Source organism: Penicillium lagena (genome assembly GCF_028827675.1).
Source record: "Penicillium lagena strain IBT 129212 chromosome Unknown utg000005l_segment0_segment0, whole genome shotgun sequence".
NCBI lineage: Eukaryota > Fungi > Ascomycota > Eurotiomycetes > Eurotiales > Aspergillaceae > Penicillium > Penicillium lagena.
Window position 1 is genome coordinate 1,790,302 of NW_026623226.1, and position 21,765 is coordinate 1,812,066.

Consider the following 21,765-nt stretch of genomic DNA (forward strand, 5'->3'; position numbering starts at 1 on the left):
CCGAGGTCCTGGGGTTTCGGATGGATGGAAAATGGCGAAATTGTCATTGTGGCAACTGCGTCAAAGGGCCGTTGCGTGCCCTGTGCGTCTGCTCGAATTTCGCCGCTGGGCTTTCTTTCAGCCCGTAGGCTATAGGACACTGTGTACACCGTGTACACCGTGTCCACGATTGTAATAATCTCTGACGACGGGCCGCCCCAAGTCTGACCTGAGACAACCGACCGACACAAGACATTCACTCTATAGCAGTAAGACAAGCCACACACGCCGCAGCGGCGAAATCCTACACTACGATGGACTGTACATGAATCAGAAACGCCATCTGAGTGCACAGTAGCAGGAGTTAGTTACCGCCTCATCCCGACCCAAAGCCTCATTGGCTACCGGGCCTCGCCGTAGTCTCTCCACCACCTTCTTGTTCCAGTATGGCTTAGGAACCCGAAAGACGCCACACCGAGGCGCCTAGAAAAACAAGCAAGTGCACCGCGAACACACAAAAAGTATCGGCTCCGCATGGCAGGGGCCGCGACGACCTCGTGCGCGAAATTCATCCGGGCGTCTGGCGTTTGGCTGGCGCTGGTGTGAGAAGAATGGGTCTCGAATCCTCGAACGCCCGGACTGCACGGGCAGGATGGACAGTACAGTTATCGGCGAGTGGACCAAGGCCCCGGCGCACTAGTGCCAAATTGCGTAGTTTTCCTGTGTGCATTCCGCGCAGAGACAAAGGCGGGAAGCATCCAGGCACTGTTTCAGATTCTGTCTGCCAAAACGTCGCGCGGAATGGACCGCCGCACAGACTTTAGTCCTCTACGTGCCGGCCTCAAACTAAAAATCCCGCTGGGTCGGTTTCTCCACATGGACTATGGATGGAGACCGTACATTAGTTTCTTGGGGAAATTGAATGATCTGCGCATTATCAGAGTCAAATTACGGTCGATGGTCGGGATTAGCTTCTCTTATGGGCGTAACTAGCCGGCATTGAGTTATTCTAGCTTCGGGTGTGAGTTTACCTCCGGTTTTCACTATACTTTGTTTCCTGCAGAGTTAAAACAACGAGATAAGCGGTACGGATCCGAAATTTCCGCGCATATTCGGCCGTCGCTATCCGCCTGGTTCAGATTGGATTGACTAAGACAGAAAACACTGGCCTCCGCAATATTGCAAAGCCATGGCTAGTATGATGTATCCATGAAGCTGGTGTCATTATTCGTCCCGGCGAAGCTGCTCTGCTCCACCAGGCCACATTATTGGATTTGCGACGCTGTCTGGTCTAGTTGACGCCTCTATGATACTATGTGAAGTCTCATGAGGCGAAAAAAAAAACAATAATAATTGAAAACTAATGAATTGAACCCTGCTATGGTCAGTTGTGGTGGCGAACGAACACTATTCACCAAGCTCGAACGCTATTTGTCTGTAAATCCTGTAAATCCCTCGACGGGGGATCCACTTTCTTTGGCATGGGAATATCACTCACTCTGACTAGTCCAGAATCCGCAATCCCTGGCGTGTTCCGTGCTTGTTGGAGGGAGGTAAGCTTCAGGCAATGCATGGGAGATGTCAACCTGTCCGTTTGGGAAAGAAGACCCTTGCAGCGTACAAAGTGTGGTGCATAGCATCTTTTGTACATGTATAATTTGACTCTTTGCGCAGAGTCGACTGGTCAACTTCCAAGGTCCTCGTCACTCGGGAACAAGCATGACGATCGCCAACGGTTTCTCGCATTTCTGGGTCAATGCTGACTGTGTGATTTGTCGAGTGAAATGAGCATCGTCGCGCCATCCCGCCGCACCCGTTTACAATCGCACGACCTTTCCTTAACTGCTCGTTATAATAGTAGACTATTCCTGGCAATAATTCGAATAATCCATGGGCGACGAGCTCCATTTGCGTTGATCCACTTCTCAGGCACGGGAGCCACTTGGATGGCTGAGGCGAGCAATAATATTGGACCATCCGCGCATCCTCCAGTTTTTTTATGGGTCTTCACCGAGTTACAGTCGGTCTCGAGCAGCCGGTGTAGATTACAATCTCGTCTTTCCACAGCTTCTTCTGCAGTTGTTCGTAGTCTCTGCTGCGGTTCGTAGTCCGTCCCGTGTATGAAGTCACTCTGAACCGTTCCATTGCTATTTCTATGTTGTTTCTATTTTTTGTTCCCCGTTCCGGTCTCGGTTGCGGTGAAGGGACGAAGGGCTCCGACGCAATCCATTCAATAGAATAATACCTCAAAAAATCGATCCTCCGTCTGTGCGATTACGGTGGCGGCGGCAAGGATTCGGGAGGGTCGCTGGCGTTGAGCAATAGCAACAACCGAGCATATGGATCAAATTTAGAAAATTTCCTTTCGCGTCATCGTAGAACATTGATTGTTGGGCTCTCCCTAGCTGACAGGCAACGATCATAGACCAAATTAGGTTCTCGAACCACATATGACAGCCTTCCATGCATGGCCTTTCCCCCTTCCAACTAGATGGATTTTTGTCACTACGTCTGGGATGGAAATAAGTGACCTTGAGGACTTGTGGACATCGATGGGTCCCGCCAAGGATGATCCGACACAGTTTCCAATTTCCAGTGATCACGTCATTGGCTGGGGAAGAGTGGAAGGCCCGCCCGAGCCGCGATCTAACCTCAAAAAGCAAGGAAGTGGATATCGCGCTATGTTTAGAGGCCAATCGAGCACCGTGGAGGTCCGCGCTGGGCCTCACGCAGGAATGATGAAATCCACTGGATTTCGAGGGCAGGCCTGGACTCGATCATTGGGGGAAAAAAAGAAAAATTTGTATCAGTGGTAGGTTATGTGCCACAGCCGAGCAGTGACCCAAGCATTTGGACCGGACCTTGCTTGCTTGTGCAGGCGGCTGTGCGGTGTGCTGGGAGAGTGGCTGTCTGTCGGCCATGGTTGGTGTGATGTCTTGTCCAGTATCGACCGATCACACAGGTCTTGTGTGGTTTTCCCCGGATCTGCTCTACTGATCACATCACCGCACAAATGGGACAAGTGGTCTTCGCGACCTGGCTGAGAGGGTGCCCAATCGCAACCGGGCCTCGCAGTGCGATGACATGGGAGGTGCAGTTCGGCGTGCCTCGGCGGCTGCATGAACTTGGGGCCATGAACAAAAGAGAAGTATGGCCTGTCATCTGGAGCCTTGCCTCTCACGGATGCGCCCGCGACCAATCAGCAAGCGGGCGGCCTGTGCTCGTTTCCAGACGGTTCCTGCAGTAGGACGCGTAACTCGACCAGCTTCAGCGCGGAGGATGGCCTGACCATCCGTCAATGGGAGGGAGACCTGAATCATGGAGGCGCGGGCAAGAGGAAAGCGTCAATTGACTTCATGTGGCGAACCAACCGATCCTCGGTTTGGGTGTTGCACTCGTAGCTGGGATCATATGAAATTGTCACTAGCGGAGGCGACTGCCGACCGTTTCACGATCGCGATGGTCGCACGGTGTGTGTGTGTGTACTGATCTGCGTATGGAGATACCACGCCATACAGATAGGGAATGGATGGACCAGACGGGATTATCGTGGGGCCAAGCGAGGGCTGCTGCGCCCACGGGCAATGGCCATTGGCCCCCAAGATAAGCCCTCGTGCGTTACCCGCCAACATCTCTCACATCTGGTATGCGTTCACCTACCGGACGTGAGCTGAAGGTGAGGGCATCCATCTGTCTCTGCTTTGTCGCCCTACCCTTCTACCCGTCCATCACTATCACACTTGCCCAGGATTATTCTCTCTCCGCACTACCCATACTCGTGCGCACTCCACCGTCTAACCCGTTTAGGCCACTGGCCGAGTGGATTCAGAGTTGGCCCGATACAGGCTGGACGCTCCCCCCTGATTGGGTCCGTCTGGCCTGCGCCCCACGGCCCTCCGCTTCCTACGGGAACTGAGCCCTCGCCATCATCATCATACCCAATCCCGCCCCGGACTAAATTACCATACAGCTGGTACCACCGATAATCCGAAATAAATAAATAAATCAATAATAATAAAATAATAATCATACGTCCCCAGTGGGGCCAACACTAAGACCGGCAGTGGAAAGCAGCACCAGGCAGATCACCTCTTTTATCCACCCCCGTCACCCTCTGCACTGGGTTATGCCTCTCTTTTCAGACCAGATTGCCCATCTTGGCCCTGTCTCTCTTTTGTCCCCGTTTTTTCTTTTCTCTATCAACTACTAGTATTTTCGGTTTGACTTTTTTGGGTTTCGGGGTTCCTTCGACTGATTATTTTGGATCCGTCTCGTCCTTTCCTTTCCTCACTTGTCTGTCTCCCGGTCCCTGTCCCAGGTGAACCTGTCCTTCATTTACTACAAGTGCCCTCGTCCACCTATCTATCGATCTATCGATCTATCTAATTGTCCTTCCCGCTTGGCTTGTCCATTCCACTCATTCGCTTGAACTCCACACTCCTTCTCTCGCCTGGAGAACCTATCCGTTCGCCCAGGCGCCTTGAATCCAGTCCGTTGCTTGTGCGACAGGATTGAAAGAAAAAAAAAAGTCCTAATACCAGGTGAGTCGGGATCTTTCTCCCAACACAGCGCATGCGCAAAGACTGACCCGGGTCTAGAAATGGAAACCACATACATGGCGCCGGCCCCAGGGCACGGCCAGCCCTCGTTCGCCTACTACGACTCTTCCCAGCCCAGACAACCAGGTGCCTTCACCAGTCAACCGTCCGACCTGCCGTACTACGGACAGATGCCGCCCCAACAGCAGCAACAGCAGCAGCGGGGATCAGAGCAGCCCATCTACTCGGCGCAGCCCGTCATGAATATGCACCAGATGGCCACGACCAACGCCTTCCGGGGCGCGGCGATGAGCATGACTCCCATTGCTTCACCGCAGCCGTCGCAGATGAAGCCTGCCATCATCGTCCAGCAGGGCTCGCCCGCGCTGATGCCGCTGGACACTCGCTTCATTAATCACGACCTGTACGGGTTCCCATCAACGCCGCCTCTCTCTTCCTCCGGGAGTACCATCAGCAGCCCCCCGTCGGCCAATTGCACATTGCACACGCCAACTGCCGATGGCTTCTTCTCTTTTGAGAAGGTGGAGGGCGTCAAGGAAGGCTGTGAGACCGATGTGCACACCGAGATCTTGGCGCACCCGGAATGGGCCCGTTCCGACTCTCCTCCGATGACACCTGGTAAGCCTATGAGCAAATCTCGGAGAATAAAGGAAGGGAAAGAAAATAAAGCAAGAGGACTGACGGACTTCCAGTGTTTATCCACCCGCCGTCTCTTACCGCCAGCCACGCATCCTCGGATCTCTTATCCGCTAACTCGTGCCCTTCACTCTCCCCTTCGCCTTCTCCCGTTCCCAGTGACTTCCTGACCCAGACCCAATCGCTCTCGGGCGAGTCTTCGGTTGCTGGCGCTGACTTCTGTGACCCGCGCCAACTCACCGTGGAGCCTTCCGTCAATGTTCCCGCCCAGGATCTCCCACCTTTGCCGACCCTCTCGTGCGAGGAGGAATACCCGCGCGCAGTCGTGGGCAGTCCCTCCGTGACCCTGCCTGTCAATAAGAACCCGTCTCCAACTTTCACCACCTCATCCACCGAGGACCCGCTGAGCTCGCTGCCGACCTTTGACAGCTTCTCGGATCTGGACTCCGATGACGAGTATGTGAACCGCCTGGTCGACTTCCATCCGGGCGGCAGCGCCGTCTACCTGGGTGACAAGCGCCAGCGGGTTGGCACCTACATGGCCGAGGATGATGGGTTCCTCAGCGAGCATGACCTGGACGATGTGGAGGAAGAGGGATACCACGTTCCCTCTGTTCCCTCTTTTGAGTGGCCCGAGTCTGCTCATCCCCAGGCCGCTGAGAGCGAGGACTCTGACGTGGAGGAGACGCAGATCAAGAAGCGCTCCAACCGCAAGTCGTCGCGCAAGAGCTCCGCTATCCAGGACGATGCGGATGTCCAGAAGTCGACCTCGTCGCCTGACAGTGACTGCGCATCGCGCGAGGGTTCCGAGTCAGCACCCGTGTCGGTGAACCGCCGCGGCCGCAAGCAGTCCCTGACGGAAGACCCGTCCAAGACGTTCGTGTGCACTCTCTGCTCGCGTCGGTTCCGTCGCCAGGAGCACCTCAAGCGCCACTACCGTTCGCTCCACACGGAGGACAAGCCCTTCGAGTGCAACGAGTGCGGCAAGAAGTTCTCTCGCAGCGACAACCTCGCTCAGCATGCCCGGACGCACGGCGGCGGTTCGATCGTCATGGGCGTCTTGGATCCCAATGACGTCGCCGCCGGCTCTTTCGACGAGCAGCAAGAGAATGGTGCACTGGGCGCCGTCATGTACGAGGCCTCCTCCCAGTCGGGCTCTGAGGAGGTGCCCGCTGTGGACCGCCGGCCTGCGAAGAAGCGCAAGCGTGAGGCAGCGGCCTAATCGCCGCCGTCTTGTCTCGGCGCGTTCACGATTTCTTATGAGACCAGGAAGCTTCCTACTGCATATATAATACTACACACACTGTCGCCGTCTTCTTCCTCGGACGACCGCGGCGGTGGGTCTTGATTGGGTTTGGCGTCCGGGCATTTACACTGGTGGTTGTCGGGAAACACAGCAGGGGTCATCGGTGTCTCGGCAGCTTTGTTCTTAGCGAACGGGGACACTCATCACCCTTTTGGCCTCGATTTGCCTGGGTCTTCGGAGAGAGACATGGGGCGTTTTTTCCCTCCATGAAGGAGAAAAAACAAAAGAAGGGAACATAGAGCGAATGATGTGGCATCTGTTCTACCCTTGGTACCGTTGACAGGTCGCCAAGGTGGTTTTTCTTTTCCTTTGTTTGTGTCTTGTTGTTTTTCCTTTCCTCTGACCAGCACAATCGGCGTGGGCACTGATGTGTCGAGCTCACTTCGGCCGATTTGGTTTTCCTTCTTCGTGAACCCCCCCCTTTTTTGATTTCCTTTCTGACCATCTCGTTCATCTTTCTTCCTGTCATATTTCATGTAATCTGCTCTTTGGCCCTTTTTTTTTGTCTTGTGCTGGTCACATTCCTGTATAAGTTAATTGACCACTCCCCTTCCATACCCCTTTTTGTACTGTTCTTGTCTACCCCGTTTGTGTTGGTCTGATCTCCCATCTAGCGCAGATGTTGAATTCACATACACTCTATTTGAGCATGATCTGGTTCTAGTAAACAATGTCTTCTGTAGCGTAGTTAGTACTTGGGGTCGTAGGTCTGTCTGTCTTGATAGGAATCCCGAGTCTTATCGATAAGAACTGCCCTCCGCAATTGGCGAAAAAGTTGTTGCTTCATCGATAACACAGAACACAGAGGGATACACACACCATGCCTCCTGTCCCTCCGGATTCGGGACTAAATGTCATCGCCCTGATCTCCGGCGGCAAAGACTCGCTCTACTCCCTGCTACACTGTATCCGCAACGGCCACCGAGTTGTGGCGCTGGCGAATCTGTACCCAGAGCCAAAGAAGAACCCAGATTCCCAACATGCTAGTGCGACCAAAGAGGAGGCGACAGCCACAGAGCAAGAAGAAGAGACGGAAGATATCGACAGCTTCATGTACCAAACAATCGGCCACAGCGTCATCCCGCTCTACGAACCCGCCCTGGGCATCCCCCTCTATCGGGCCCCAATCACAGGCGATGCGGTCGACACCGCAAGAATATACCGACACGACGCAGCAGATCAAGCAGCCGAGACAGACAGCCTGCAAGACCAAAAAGAAGATGAGACTGAATCACTGATGCCCCTCCTCCGGCGCATCAAAGAAGCCCACCCAGAGGCCAACGCCGTCTCAGCCGGCGCCATCCTCTCGACGTACCAGCGCACGCGTATTGAGAACGTCGCTGCCCGTCTTGGGCTGGTGCCCCTAGCGTGGCTGTGGATGTATCCCACTCTCCCGCCGCCGACGGAACGCCAGACGGATTCCATGGCCGTGACCGAGGCAGGACTGTTGGAGGACATGGCTGCTTGCGGATGTGAAGCGCGCATTATCAAGGCTGCGTCGGGCGGACTGGATGATGGGTTTCTGTGGGGGAGATGTCTCGGGGGACCGTCCACTGCGCAGACGCATCGTTAAGGCTATGAGGCGCTTTGCGGCACCTGAGGATCTTCGTGGCGCGGTTCTTGGTGAAGGGGGGGAATACGAAACGCTAGCTCTCAATGGGCCTGGTTTTCTATGGAAACAGAGGATTGAGATTGACTCCAGAGAGACTCAGACGGCGGAAGGTGGAGTGGCTTTTATGAGTTTGAAGGGGGCGCGCTGTGTGCCTAGAGATGCGGAACAAGAGGGAGCACTCTCTCCGCAAGACGTGAGGAGACCGGCTTTGTTGGATGCGCCATTTGCTTCTTTTGCTTTGGAGGACCAATCTTCTCCACCGCTATCATCACTATCGGGTTCTACTACAGAGACCAGTGTGACTACAGAATGGGCTGGCTGCGAGCCTGTTCATCGGCAGACAGGAACGGCCTGGACAATTTCGAATCTGACTGCGCCCGAGGCTGGTACCGGTGCCGGGGAACAGATGAAGGGCATCGCCGATAAGATCCAGCAAGAATTGAACGCATCTCATGCCCGATCGACAGATGATATCGTGTTTACTACAGTGCTCCTCCGCTCCATGTCCGACTTCGCCTCCATGAACAGTGTCTACGTATCGCTGTTCAAGAAACCAAATCCCCCAGCGCGGGTCACTGTAGCCTGCGGAGACCGACTGCCAGCAAACGTGAAGGTGATGATCTCTCTTGTTGTGGACCTGGGTGCGCGGGGCCATCGACAAGGTCTTCATGTCCAGTCCCGGTCGTACTGGGCCCCGGCGAATATCGGGCCCTATTCACAAGCCATGTCCGTTCCAGGGCAAGAATTAGGCAGGCTGGTTTATATTGCTGGACAAATACCGCTAGATCCTGCTTCTATGGAGCTGGCATCGCCAGAAGAGACTAAGACTTACCACCTACGGACCGTTTTGGCTCTCCAGCACCTCTGGAGGATTGGAGAAGCCATGCAAGTGGACTGGTGGATGGGTGCCGTGGCCTTCCTGGCTGGCAGTGAGCACTCTGATGCTCGCGCTCAAGTAGCTTGGCGTCTGTGGGAGAAGATGCATGCTCGACCAGCAGCTACTGAGGATGCGGATGATGAGGACGAGGGACCCCAGCTGGATATCTGGGATATCAAGTACGGTCGCCGGGCAGAGGAGCTGGCTCCTCCGGATCCTTCATGGGTCTTGCCAAAATTCGGCATCCTCAAGGCCGACTCGGCCACATTTATCCCGCCATTCCTGGCCGTCCAGGTCGATGAGCTGCCTCGAGGCAGCGATATCGAATGGCAAGGTCTGGGCAGCCGATGCCGACAAGCCCAGCTGACAACACAACATAAAGGCTCGACATTTATAAATGAAAGCTGCAGTTACTCCGTGATGGAGATCGAATCGGAATCGGCTTTGGACGCGGCCAAGACGCAGTGCCCGAGGCTGGTACAGGCGACGCTGTATACCACACAGAACATCTCTGCTGGGTCCTGGCCGGGCCAGATTGTGCCATGTCGGTCTGTCTGGGGTCGAGGAGGAAGGAGATTGGCTGCGGGAGTTGTCTTACATCGGGAGAAATGATAGCATAGATTACATGAATCCATCTGCGGTGGCAATGATGTGACGGGCAGAATCCCTCCCGCGTTCAGGAAAGATAACAACACAACACCTCTGACACCACCACTGAATTCCCCGGACATACTGCGCCGACCCCCTGGATCATTAGAGTTTCTCTAATCGCCCGAAAATAACTCCCTACCTCTCTCTTTCTCTCTCAACATGACGCACCCCTCGACCTAAGGCCTTAAATGGCGCCATGACATCTCCGCGGGGCCAGGAGGAAACCGGAGCTCCTCCGCGCAGCAGCACGCCTGCCACGAGCTCCGAAGGCATCGCCGTCGATAACCTGCGATGCTTCACACGTTCCCCCCATCCCTACCATCTGCAAAGCCGCGCCAGCGCCCGTCGCCACGGTTCACACACCCCGCCCTCCGAGCTGGGCGACCTTCTCCGGCCTCCTTCCTACTACTCCAGCAAGTCATCGCGGACGCCGAGCGACAGCGGCACGGAGGCCGACGATGAAAGCACGGGACTCCTGCGCGGTCTGCCGGCTCCGCCGCTACGGCCCCGGAAAGGCTTGCGTGTTGGCACAAATGGCAATGTCGCCGCGGATACCGATGGCTGGATGCCCTCGCTCCATCCCTGGCCGCCGCAGCTGGTGCGGACCATGTCCCGGAAGAGCTCGCGGTGGAGCTCTGACACAGAGGCTGAGGGACGCATGGCGGAGAAGCGTCAGATGCTGAGCCGGAAGAGACGGGTCGAGGTCCTAAGGCGGTTGTTGGAGACGGCGCTGTTGCTCTCTGTTGGAGGGGTGGTTTTGCTGCAGAGAGATGCGCGAGTGCTGGCTTGGGCGTGGAGGAAAGGTAGGGCTGATCTCGAAGTCTTGTAGGTATGGGCATCGCTAACTGCTTTTGCCTTTTCACAGAGCTCGCGGCCCACGGGCTTCTGGTTACGACGTTGTATGCCGCTTATCCCTTCACGATCCGGGCTGCGACAAGCGGCCGGAGATGGCGCCTATGGCCCAAGAACCGGCCTTTCTTTTCTATACCCTCGAGTTTTGACCCGGCACCTCTATTATATCCAGTTCTCGTCCCAATCTTCGTCGCGTTGTCTCTGACACACCGTCACCCGGCCCTGGCCATGCCCAACATCATCCTCAGTCTTTCCTCTCTACCTCCGCTGGTTGTCCCACTACATCACTGGGCTCATGGCTTCAGTATATCGCATTGGGTGGTCACCTTGATACCCATCGTCATCTCCGAGCATACATTTTTCGATTCTACGCTACCCAAGCCACTGTCATTACGCGGGTTTAATGCGGAAGCATTGACTCTTCTTTTCCCTTTGCATCAAGCGTTGATACCCACATTAGACTTCTTGTTGACCACCAGCCTTCTTCCCGCCGAGCTGGAGCTGCTGACCACGGCGCTGATCAATCTGTACTTGTTTGCCGCCTCGCCACAGGCGCAAATTCTCAAAGCCTTGTTGTGGCTGGGTGGGATGTGTGTATTTATTTCGTGTCGCCACCTACTGCGTTGGGAGGTTGCTCTCGCGCGCATCCCCAGTTGGAAGTTTCGTCGCCCGCCAAACCGTTCGCAATCGCCCCGCAAATTCTTGAATATGATGGACCATCGGATCTGTGAGAAGTTGAGCAGAGCTTGCGTTTCGGATGAACCCATATCGGACAGCGACGAGCCGAGTGCATTCCGAAACTCGCGCAGGACGAAGACCATACCTCCAATCCGTGACCCCGAGCTCCTATCCGCCGAACCTAGGACTGCCACCGGCGATGTCTCCATGACAAAAGTCCTCGAGCAAGATATACATGCTATCCAGCGACGACGACATTCAATCGCCACGTTCGATGAGTTGGTGCGTGAGCAACGAGTCCGCACCACGCCCGGTGGCCGACGGAAGAAATCCATGGAGCCGGGGCTCGCCTCGTTCCTCTCGCTCACCGCGGCCCAAGCCCAGGTCCGGAAATGGCTGTACGCTTTGTGTGTTTATGCGACCTCCGTGCTGATTATTCTCGGCCCGATCCGAAAGTACGTGGCTGAGTACGCTCTGCATGGCCAAGATCCGTTTGGGTGGGCGCTAGGATATCTATTCGGCAATCTGTCTGGGTTTCGATTCTGGGTGCTCATGCTGAATTTTGAATATTGGATTCAGCTACCCCCCGCGTGGATGCGGATGCCTCGTGTTGGCTTGGCTGGGCCGAGCATCTTCGTCAGACCAGCATTGGCGCTGCCAGCTCTCGCCTCCTGATCAGTGGGTATTGTTTTCTGGTGTTGTTGACCGGCTTAGCTGTGGTCTTCCAGCTCAGCTCTGTTGCCGAAGTCGACACGCGGCGCAAGTTATTCCACGGTATGATGGTGCTGATGTTCCTCCCCACTGTCTTTGTGGATCCGACCTTCTGTGCCATGGCGTTGGCCCTGGTCCTGGCGGTCTTCCTCCTGCTCGATCTCTTCCGGGCGTCCCAGCTGCCTCCCATCTCCCGCCCGTTAACATACTTCCTGGCTCCCTATGTCGACGGTCGTGACCACCGCGGGCCAGTGATTGTGTCGCACATATTCTTGCTCATTGGATGCTCAATCCCGCTCTGGCTGTCTCTTGCTGACCTACCCCGGACTGGTTCACCCCCCTGGACCGGTTGGGACGTGCCCTCCCGCGACGTCAGCATGGTCAGCGGGGTGATCTGCGTCGGCATGGGCGACGCCGCCGCGTCTCTTATCGGGCGGCGCTTCGGCCGCCTCAAGTGGTTCTGGGGCGGAGGCAAGTCGCTCGAAGGTAGTGTCGCATTCGCGGTCGCCGTCACCTGTGGGCTAGTGGCCGTTCGTGCCTGGCTCTTGCTCGGCCAGTGGGCTGTGTCGGGAATAGCGGATCCAGACTCGGTGGTGTCCTCGAGGTCGTTCTGGCTGGCGACGATTGGCAGGGCCGTCCTGGCCGCTGGGGGCACCAGTGCCACGGAGGCGATCCTGACTGGATGCAACGACAACGTTGTGGTGCCGGTGGTGCTATGGCTACTGGTACGAGGGCTTGGTGTTTAATGTATAGAAATGACCCCAATGTATGCAACTATCTTAGATAAGCACCCGATGCCGGCTGATCCCTTATCTCCCCTATCGATAATGCTTTCCCTTTCTCTCTTTTGTACTTCCACTATCTCTCGCTCTCTCTGTGACTCCTTTCTCTCTCATCATCCTTTCCATCATCCTCTTTCCCTTTCCCTTCTTCGTTTCCCTTCCCCTTCAGCCTTTCCCTCCCATTCATCCCATCCCCATCTTCCTTATTCCCTTATCTCCACAACGTCACCGCCCTCCTGACCGCCCGCGATCATCTCATCCATCACTCGTTATCGTTGGTCCAGGTCACACCCCCCTCCCAGCCCAGCTGCCGCCTGCGTCCCTTGGGTCCAGCTGCCCGCCCTTCAGCATCACATCATCCTGGACGACTATTAGAACGAAGCTCTCCCGGTTGCCTCCCCAATACTCCGGCTTCCTCCTAGTACACTTCAACCAACTACTTTACATCAATATCATCCACTTTACACCGCCCTCGATCGATCTCTCCCCTCAACTTCAGCCCCAACTGTTCTGGTGCCTGCCTATCATCCAGCTCCTATCTGCGAGCCACCTTGATCTGTCTTGACCTGGACACCCAAACACCTATCCGAGTCCGCCGGTCTCGTTCCCCGGCACCTCGCCCCCTCTAGGCCCCTTCTCGCAATCGTTTGTCCGGCGGTTCCTCGACCTTCCTGGCTTTCCGGCTGCTGGCAGCGTCATCCTTCTACTGGGCTCCCCTGATGGGCCTCCACCGACAGTCATCCCTGTTGCCGACGTTGAGGTAGTTGTGGTTGACGGGGCGTGGTTGATTTTCATCTTCTCCCCAAGACTCGAAACTTAGTGGCGTCGCTGCCCAGCTACAAATATGGCATCTCAACACTCGCGGAGGTCGCGCGAGTCGACTCGCCCCGAAATGTCGATCGGCCGCTATACACGGCTCGATGAGATCGGGCGAGGGAGCTTTGCTACCGTCTACCAAGGTGTGCATACGGTGAGTCACTTTCCCTTCTCCGCATTCATTTGATGAGACGCTGATCAGCTCTTCGTTGCCTTGCTAGAAATCCCGCACCTATGTAGCCATCAAGTCAGTCAACCTGTCAAAGCTCAATAAGAAGTTGAAGGACAACCTCTCCTCCGAGATCGATATCCTGAAGGGCCTCCATCATCCGCATATCGTGGCGCTCATCGACTGCCAGGAGTCCACATCCCACATCCATTTGGTCATGGAATACTGTGCCTTGGGGGACCTGTCACTTTTCATTAAACGACGAGAAACCCTCGCCAACCATCGATACACGCGGGACATGATTGCTAAATACCCGAATCCTCGTGGTGGAGCGCTGAATGAAGTTGTCGTGCGGCACTTCCTAAAGCAACTTTCAAGCGCGCTGCATTTCCTCCGAGACCGCAACCTTATCCACCGAGACATCAAACCACAAAACCTACTGCTCTGCCCATCCCCTTCATCTTATCGGTCAGGTGTGGCCCAGGTGATTCCTTATAAGGGCAGTGATGATTCGTATGAACCCATAACTGGCCTCGAGTCTCTACCGATGCTCAAGATTGCGGACTTTGGGTTCGCTCGGTCCCTTCCGGCCACCTCGCTGGCAGAGACCCTTTGTGGCTCTCCCCTATATATGGCACCCGAGATCCTTCGGTATGAGAAATATGATGCGAAGGCAGACCTGTGGTCGGTTGGCACCGTGCTTTATGAGATGGTGGTCGGCCGGCCGCCCTTCCGTGCCACCAACCACGTGGAACTGCTCCGGAGGATCGAGAAAGGAGAGGACCGAATTCGATTTCCCGAAGACAATCCTGCCTCGGATGACATTAAGAAGCTGATACGCGGCCTTCTGAAGCGGAATCCGGTGGAACGCTTGAATTTCCCTGAGTTTTTCAACAACCATGTTATTAAAGATGAGATTCCTGGTCTGGTGCCAGATGACCTCCCGCGGAGGCCTTCTGCCGAGTTCGATGATGCCAGACCGACTCCGGTAGACGTGAACTTGGCCAAGAACTCTCCATACGCCGAGGAACCGGAAGAGACGCTCTTATCCCCTGCCAGGCGACCGCTGTCGACACGTCAGAAATCAGGGACTCCACCAACTGCTACGACTATGCGTCGAGTTGGCAGTAGTGATCGCCCTCCGTCTGGTACCATCAAGGGACAGGAAGCCAGTCCACATCGGCCCGGTCCAATCAGCCATGCTACTGCACCTGGTCGCCAGGAACTTGTCGGCCGCCATGCTGCCACAGCTGCGATGGAGCACCAAAGATCTCGGAACACGTACACGGACGCTACACGGACACAAGAAGCCTCAGATCCTGCCCAGGCGGAACGCGAGCAAGCTGCCCAAGACGTGGCATTTGAGCGAGACTACGTGGTTGTGGAGAAACGTGCTGTCGAAGTGAATGCATTTGCAGATGAATTGGCACATAGCCCCCGTATCCATGGCGGCTTTGGTCGCCCGGGACTGGTTGGCACAGTATCTCGGCGCGCAACTACGCAGGCCCTTCCCACAACCACATCGACCTCTCCGCATGCAAATGCTACCAAGGCCATCCAGGTTGTGTCGAATCGTGCGCGAGCAGATTCAACACATCAGCGTCAACACTCTTACGAGCGACGGTATGGCCAGAGCCCTACGTCGGCCACATCAGCTATCTCGAAAGCACTCAATATGGCCAGTGGTCGCCTTTTCGGAATGGGGTTTTCTCCGCCACTAGCCATCACCAAGGGTGGTCGATCCCCCCGCTGGCCTACAACCCTTTCCCTGCCTACCCAGCTGCCCAGGCTAGCCTCATGATTATGGGCGACGGTGCAAAGACCAACGTGGCGGTCGACGAAGACTACAAGGCAGTTCAAGTCATCGAAGAATGTGCCACCCGCAGCGATGTCGTCTATGGATTCGCTGAGGTGAAGTATAAGCAGCTCATTCCATTGGCCCCTTCGGCGCCCACCGAGCCTTCTGCAAGACCCCCAGTCTCTGGTGCCGACACCGATTCTACCGACCCCACTGACGACGGGTTGACTGTGGATGCCATCATCACACTCTCCGAAGAGGCTTTGGTACTCTACGTGAAGGCTCTCTCCCTGCTGGCCAAGTCCATGGACATTGCCGGTGCCTGGTGGTCGCGCAAGAACCGTGAAGAAACATATGGTGACTTTCCGTCAAATAGAGGGGAGATCAGTGCGCTCGCGGGAGCCCGCATTAACAATATCGTGCAGTGGGTACGGGCTCGGTTCAATGAGGTTTTGGAGAAGGCGGAGTTTGTACGCCTGAAACTGATCGAGGGGCAAAAGCGTTTGCCCTCGGATCACCCCAGCCATCCGGATAACCAGCCCATCGCCTCGAGTGCAGGCTCAAGCACTTCCATTGATGTGGTATTGAGCCCTGGCGTCACAGCCGAAAAGCTGATGTATGACCGTGCCTTGGAGATGAGCCGGGCTGCAGCGATCAATGAGCTGACTGGCGAGGATCTCGCCGGATGTGAGATCGCCTATGTCACCGCCATACGCATGCTAGAAGCTGTGCTGGAGGATGAAGGGTCGCGAACTGACCGGCAAGATGCCACATCGGCTGGGGAGAAGGTTGTCCTAGACGATTTACAGGCGGAGGATCGGCAGGTGGTGCTGAGGTGTAAGTTTTTCTATCATTTGGCTATTGACCGCAAAATACTGATGTGATGTTTACAGTGGTGTCGAGCATGCGCGGTCGCCTCGCGTCTCTCCGCAAGAAACTGGCATTGCTCGCCAAGCGAACCTCGGCGCCCACGCCGACGACGAGCAGCACAGCCCGGATTCCATCCTCGAACTCGGTGCCCGTTTCACTTGCGACAGGTGCCACGCCGCCTCGGTGAATGCCCCACCTCTAGGGCTACGGGAAAAGCCCATCTGATGATGCTTGCCCTCTACTATTATTGATCTCTCTTTGAGATACTAATCTCCTCATTTATATTTCCGTTGATTCATCTTTGTCCAGTTATTCTGTGCCATATATCCAACAACATGAGGAGAAGGGAGTTTCTGTCTTTGTTTTTGTTTGCGCAGGCTTGATTTGGACCTGGCGTTTGACCTGGATTCATGGTATACAGAATGGCCCCTTTTTTCTTGATTGCGTCGGAATCAGCAAGGTCAAGGCGTTTTGGGTCGTCCATGAAGATTGGATTTTTGTGAATTGCACTGGCAATGCAGATACTGAGATGTATTCTTGTATATAGATAATCAGAGGAAATTTGATTTCTTCAGTCCGTCTTCAGTCCGGACCTGTCTTAGCAGCGACGATTGTCAGGTCTGATCTAGATCTCATTGAATGCTATCAAGTTGGTGTCATGTCCTGTCATCTCCGAGCACAACCGTGGAAAGGCAATGATCTCTGTCCCAGTCTTCTATGGAAGCCCATTCATCATCCGCGTCGGAAGACGTAGACATTCGTGGGCCCCTCAAACTTGCTGGTGCATAGTCTTGCAAGAAAAGAGCCCCGAGGGGCTCAGCAGTCGTCTGCCATGAAGGGAGGGCATGGGCTGGGAAAGCTTGCGTGAGGTGAAAAGGAAAAAAGAAAGGAAGAAACGTAATGTGGATTTTCTGCTCCGACGGACTCCGCTCACCGCCTCCCATTTGGTATTTTCTGCGTCTTTTTCCTATTGTTCTCCAACCCGTGGATCGAGCGCCTCAGAGACTGTTGTTTTTTCGTCGAATCCGAGTCCAATCCATTGATTACTCGGGAGATCCTTTCTGTCCGGTCCTATCCCACGGTCACGGGGTTTTGTGGAGTGGAATGCGCCGCCTTTCACCGCGGGCACTGCTGCAATCAGCAAGGCCACCGCTTCTGGCCGCTGCTAGGCCACTACCACCCTCACCCCTCCCCCTCTTTCCTTCCCAGGCTGCGGCACTTGCGTCAACCTCATCTCCTCGACTACCTCGACCTCGCCGTTCCCCTCTCCGTTCTTCCCTCTCCCAACCTCCCAAACGCTACTGTTCCTACCGCAGAATGTGTGGCTCTCGACGTGGCGACGTTTCGGGCTCGACCAATGTCCAGGGCCGCGAGGTCCTGCCCACCAATGTCAAGCCTCTGCACTACGACTTGACTCTCGAGCCCAACTTTGACAAATTCACCTATGACGGAACGGTTGTTATTGAGTATGATACCTCCCACGTTCTGAAAGAAAGAAGCTCTGACATAGCTGCAACTGCATAGTCTCCAGGTGAACGAGGATACGGACTTCGTTTCCCTCAACGTGAACGAAATCGAAATCCACAACGCCGTTATTTCCTCAAAGGGCGTGGTGGTCGAGTCCAAGCCGGAGATTTCCCACAATGGAGATGCTCAGGTCGCTACCATCAAGTTCGGCACCGCCATTGCGGCCGGGTCCGATGCGCAGCTGAAGCTGACCTTCACCGGTATCCTGAATGACAACATGGCGGGCTTTTATCGGTCATCGTACAAGGATAAGAACGGCGAGAAGAAGTATCTTGCCTCAACCCAGATGGAGCCCACAGACGCCCGCAGAGCATTCCCATGCTTTGACGAGCCTGCCCTCAAGGCCAAGTTCACCATTACCCTGGTTGCCGACAAGAGCATGACCTGTCTGAGCAACATGGACGTTGCCTCGGAGACCGAGGTCCAGGGTGGGAAGAAGGCTGTCAAGTTCAGCACCTCGCCGTTGATGTCGACTTATCTCGTTGCCTTCATTGTCGGACACCTCAACTATATTGAAAACAACAGCTTCCGTGTTCCCATTCGCGTCTACGCCACCCCGGATCAGGATATCGAGCACGGTCGCTTTTCGTTGGATCTTGCTGCCAAAACCCTGGCATTCTACGAGAAGGCCTTTGACAGCGAGTTCCCGCTGCCGAAGATGGATATGGTTGCCGTGCCGGACTTCAGCGCCGGTGCAATGGAGAACTGGGGTCTGATCACCTACCGTATCGTTGATGTGCTGCTGGACGAGAAGGCCAGCGGTGCTTCGCGCAAGGAGCGTATCGCTGAAACGGTCCAGCATGAGCTGGCCCACCAGTGGTTCGGTAACCTGGTGACGATGGACTTCTGGGACGGTCTGTGGCTCAACGAGGGTTTCGCCACGTGGATGTCGTGGTACTCGTGCAATGTCTTCTACCCCGAGTGGAAGGTCTGGCAGAGTTATGTTATCGATAACTTGCAGGGTGCCCTCTCTCTGGACTCGCTGCGCAGCAGTCACCCGATTGAGGTCCCTGTCAAGCGTGCCGATGAGATCAACCAGATTTTCGATGCCATCTCCTACTCCAAGGGTTCTTCTGTCCTGCGCATGATCTCCAAGTACCTGGGAGAGGATGTTTTCTTGCAGGGAGTGCGGAACTACATCAAGAAGCATGCCTACGGCAACACCGAAACTAGTGATCTGTGGGCTGCGCTGGCTGATGCCAGCGGCAAGCCTGTCAGGAAGGTTATGGAGATCTGGACCAAGAACGTTGGGTTCCCGGTCGTCAGTGTCACGGAGAACCCTGATGCATCTTCCATCCACCTGAAGCAGAACCGGTTTTTGCGCACGGGCGACGTGCGTCCCGAGGAAGACACCACTCTCTACCCTGTGATGCTCGGCCTGCGCACCAGATCGGGTCTCGACGAGGATACCATGCTGACAGAGCGTGAGCGTGAATTCAAGGTTCCTGACTTGGACTTCTTCAAGCTCAATGCCGACCACTCCGGTCTCTACCGCACCTCGTACACACCTGAACGCCTCAAGCAGCTGGGCAAGGCAGCCAAGGATGGCCTGCTGACCGTCGAAGACCGCGCCGGCATGATTGCGGACGCAGGTGCCTTGGCTGCTTCCGGTTACCAGCACACCTCTGGTCTGCTGTCGCTGCTTCAAAGCCTGGACACCGAGTCGGAGTTTGTGGTTTGGAACGAGATCTTGACTCGCATTGGCTCCCTGCGCGGTGCCTGGCTCTTCGAGAGCCAGGAGACCAAGGATGCTCTCAAGGCTTTCCAGCGCAAGCTGGTCAGCGCCAAGGCCCACGAGCTGGGCTGGGAGTTCTCCGACAACGACGGCCACATCCTGCAGCAGTTCAAGGCTCTCATGTTCGGCTCTGCCGGTGCAGCCGGGGACCTCACCGTCGTCCAGGCAGCCAAGGACATGTTCGCCCGCTTCGCAGACGGCGACCTTTCCGCCATCCACCCTAACATCCGCGGCAGCGTCTTCACCATCGTGCTGAAGAACGGCAGTGCCAAGGAGTACGACGTCGTTCTCGACCGGTTCCGCAATGCCGCTACCTCGGACGAGAAGACTACTGCCCTGCGCTGCCTCGGTGCCGCCGAGGACCCGGCCCTCATCCAGCGCACCCTCGACCTCGCCAGCGGCGATGAGGTCAAGAACCAGGATATCTACATGCCCCTTGGCGGTCTGCGCAACCACCCCGCTGGCGTTGAGGCCCGCTGGACCTGGCTCAAGAAGAACTGGGACAGTATCTATAAGCGCCTGCCTCCGTCCCTCGGCATGCTGGGCACGGTTATCCAGTTGTCTACGTCTAGTTTCTGTACCGAGGCACAGCTCAAGGACGTTCAAGAATTTTTCGATGCCAAGGATAGAAAGGTGGGTTTAATCCGTTTTGGTTTGTTTTCGTCGTCTCGTCTTGCTGACTTTTTTTCCGTTGCAGGGCTACGACCGTGCCGTCGAGCAAAGCTACGACGCTATCCGCGTTAAGACATCCTGGCTCCAGCGTGACCGCGATGATGTGGACCAGTGGCTGCGTGGGAACAGGTATCTCGGGAGCAAGCTGTGATTGATTGACTTCTTTGGATCTTGCCTGTCTTGAAGCGCGCTTCTATGCTTAGGTGATGGCGGGTTTGCGCTGGTTCAGTGCGGGTGGTTAGGTGTTTTTCTCTGTTTACTCTACATCTCTCACTCTCCTTACTTGGCAAAATTAGATCATCACACACACTTCTATTTCCGTGCAATAACTCATCATATCCGCCGCGTCCTTCATCATTAGAGCCGGAAGTTCAGCTCTGATGCATTGCGAATGTCTTCCTGCCATTGTTCATCACAGAAATCCACCATCTTATAGAAGCGTTGAAGTATTGCTTTGGCTTGTTGGCTTCACTTTGGTCGCCAGTTCGGGACTCATCTTTTTTGCATCGATAATGACAATGCGATCGATTTCTGGCCTAAGACTTACAAGGTCGCATTTTGACCCGCAGAATTGGCGTGCGACTTCTTGTTCGAATTCTTTCGCCAGGGCTGTGTCATATGCTTGGAATTGTGGCCAAAAGCGTAATGGTCATGTTCCCATGGTGCGAACTGGCGATATTTCTTCCCCATCCAGACTGCAGACGGCGAGTATATGTATATACAGTCTCTGACTAGTGAACTTAATGTGATAAGAGACTCACATGTGCAGCGTGCTGCATTGCATACGCGTGGCTTGTCAACTGTTTTGTGCTGAGGTGCTTGCTTGCGGTTGATGTGATATCAGCTGATATATATTTTCAGTTGCCACCAGCTTCGGGGTTCACGAGGTTCAATCGGGCTTCATTGCCTATTTCTCCCATATTCTATACCTAGAAACAGCTATTCGAGTGATCGGTTTACCGAAATTCCATCCACCGAAGCTGCGGGTGAGACTCACCCGCAGGCGTGGACATGCCTACTTTAGTATGTCGAGCCATGTAGATTGGCGTGGCTATAGAAGAAAGGTGCGTAGGTAATGTAATCATCTCCACACGCCGCGAGTTTCCCCAGCAAAATCAGTATTGCCACGGCCTGGGTTCTCCGATCTCCGTCTCTGTGCGGGGGCAAGGGATTGCCGCTCAACGTCAGGTTTTCTGTGCCTGCAAGTCATTCACATCTTAAGCCTGTATTTGCTTTTTCTGTTCCGAAGTCTACGAAAAGAGTATGGAGGCACCACCATCCCATCTATACACTTCCCCTCTAGATCAGCAGCCCGACGTGCTTGGATGGGCTCTGAATGACGCGCCTGTCGGTTGAAAGTGGCTTTTCGGTAAGCTCCGATGGTCCTGATCTTTTCTATACCCATGCGAACGTTCTTATCTCAACCTGTGCCCCCCCCTTCTTATATACTTCCTGTTGCATTGATATAATCGCCTTTGCAATGTGAATTTTTAAATTCATGCATCGGGTTCGACTGACTCGGGCAGTCTCTTATT

At 55.1% G+C, this 21,765-nt stretch overlaps 6 protein-coding genes across 6 annotated transcripts; 5 read left to right on the forward strand and 1 right to left on the reverse strand.

Moving 5' to 3' along the window:
* Window positions 1–4,579: 4,579 nt before the first annotated feature.
* sebA (putative C2H2 transcription factor (Seb1)) lies at window positions 4,580–6,396 on the forward strand (the record flags this gene model as incomplete). Its single annotated transcript, XM_056979356.1, has 2 exons — window positions 4,580–5,156; window positions 5,231–6,396. 2 exons carry the CDS (start codon window positions 4,580–4,582, stop codon window positions 6,394–6,396), a joined length of 1,743 nt encoding a protein of 580 aa, XP_056832399.1.
* A 904-nt stretch (window positions 6,397–7,300) lies between these two features.
* On the forward strand, window positions 7,301–9,581 carry N7510_007432 (diphthine--ammonia ligase family protein; the record flags this gene model as incomplete). The annotated part of the gene is made up of 2 exons (XM_056979357.1): window positions 7,301–7,998; window positions 8,042–9,581. The coding sequence occupies 2 exons, from the start codon at window positions 7,301–7,303 to the stop codon at window positions 9,579–9,581; spliced, it is 2,238 nt and encodes a 745-aa protein (XP_056832400.1).
* A 235-nt stretch (window positions 9,582–9,816) lies between these two features.
* N7510_007433 (putative phosphatidate cytidylyltransferase) lies at window positions 9,817–12,607 on the forward strand (the record flags this gene model as incomplete). Its single annotated transcript, XM_056979358.1, has 3 exons — window positions 9,817–10,423; window positions 10,486–11,786; window positions 11,879–12,607. The coding sequence occupies 3 exons, from the start codon at window positions 9,817–9,819 to the stop codon at window positions 12,605–12,607; spliced, it is 2,637 nt and encodes an 878-aa protein (XP_056832401.1).
* Window positions 12,608–13,487: 880 nt separating this feature from the next.
* On the forward strand, window positions 13,488–16,483 carry atg1 (serine/threonine protein kinase ATG1; the record flags this gene model as incomplete). The annotated part of the gene is made up of 4 exons (XM_056979359.1): window positions 13,488–13,613; window positions 13,681–15,202; window positions 15,262–16,263; window positions 16,320–16,483. The coding sequence occupies 4 exons, from the start codon at window positions 13,488–13,490 to the stop codon at window positions 16,481–16,483; spliced, it is 2,814 nt and encodes a 937-aa protein (XP_056832402.1).
* Window positions 16,484–17,400: 917 nt separating this feature from the next.
* On the forward strand, window positions 17,401–20,381 carry N7510_007435 (M1 family metallopeptidase; the record flags this gene model as incomplete). The annotated part of the gene is made up of 3 exons (XM_056979360.1): window positions 17,401–17,762; window positions 17,821–20,191; window positions 20,256–20,381. The coding sequence occupies 3 exons, from the start codon at window positions 17,401–17,403 to the stop codon at window positions 20,379–20,381; spliced, it is 2,859 nt and encodes a 952-aa protein (XP_056832403.1).
* A 392-nt stretch (window positions 20,382–20,773) lies between these two features.
* On the reverse strand, window positions 20,774–21,267 carry N7510_007436 (uncharacterized protein; the record flags this gene model as incomplete). Its single annotated transcript, XM_056979361.1, has 2 exons — window positions 20,774–20,925; window positions 21,228–21,267. The coding sequence occupies 2 exons, from the start codon at window positions 21,265–21,267 to the stop codon at window positions 20,774–20,776; spliced, it is 192 nt and encodes a 63-aa protein (XP_056832404.1).
* Between the last annotated feature and the right edge of the window lie 498 nt (window positions 21,268–21,765).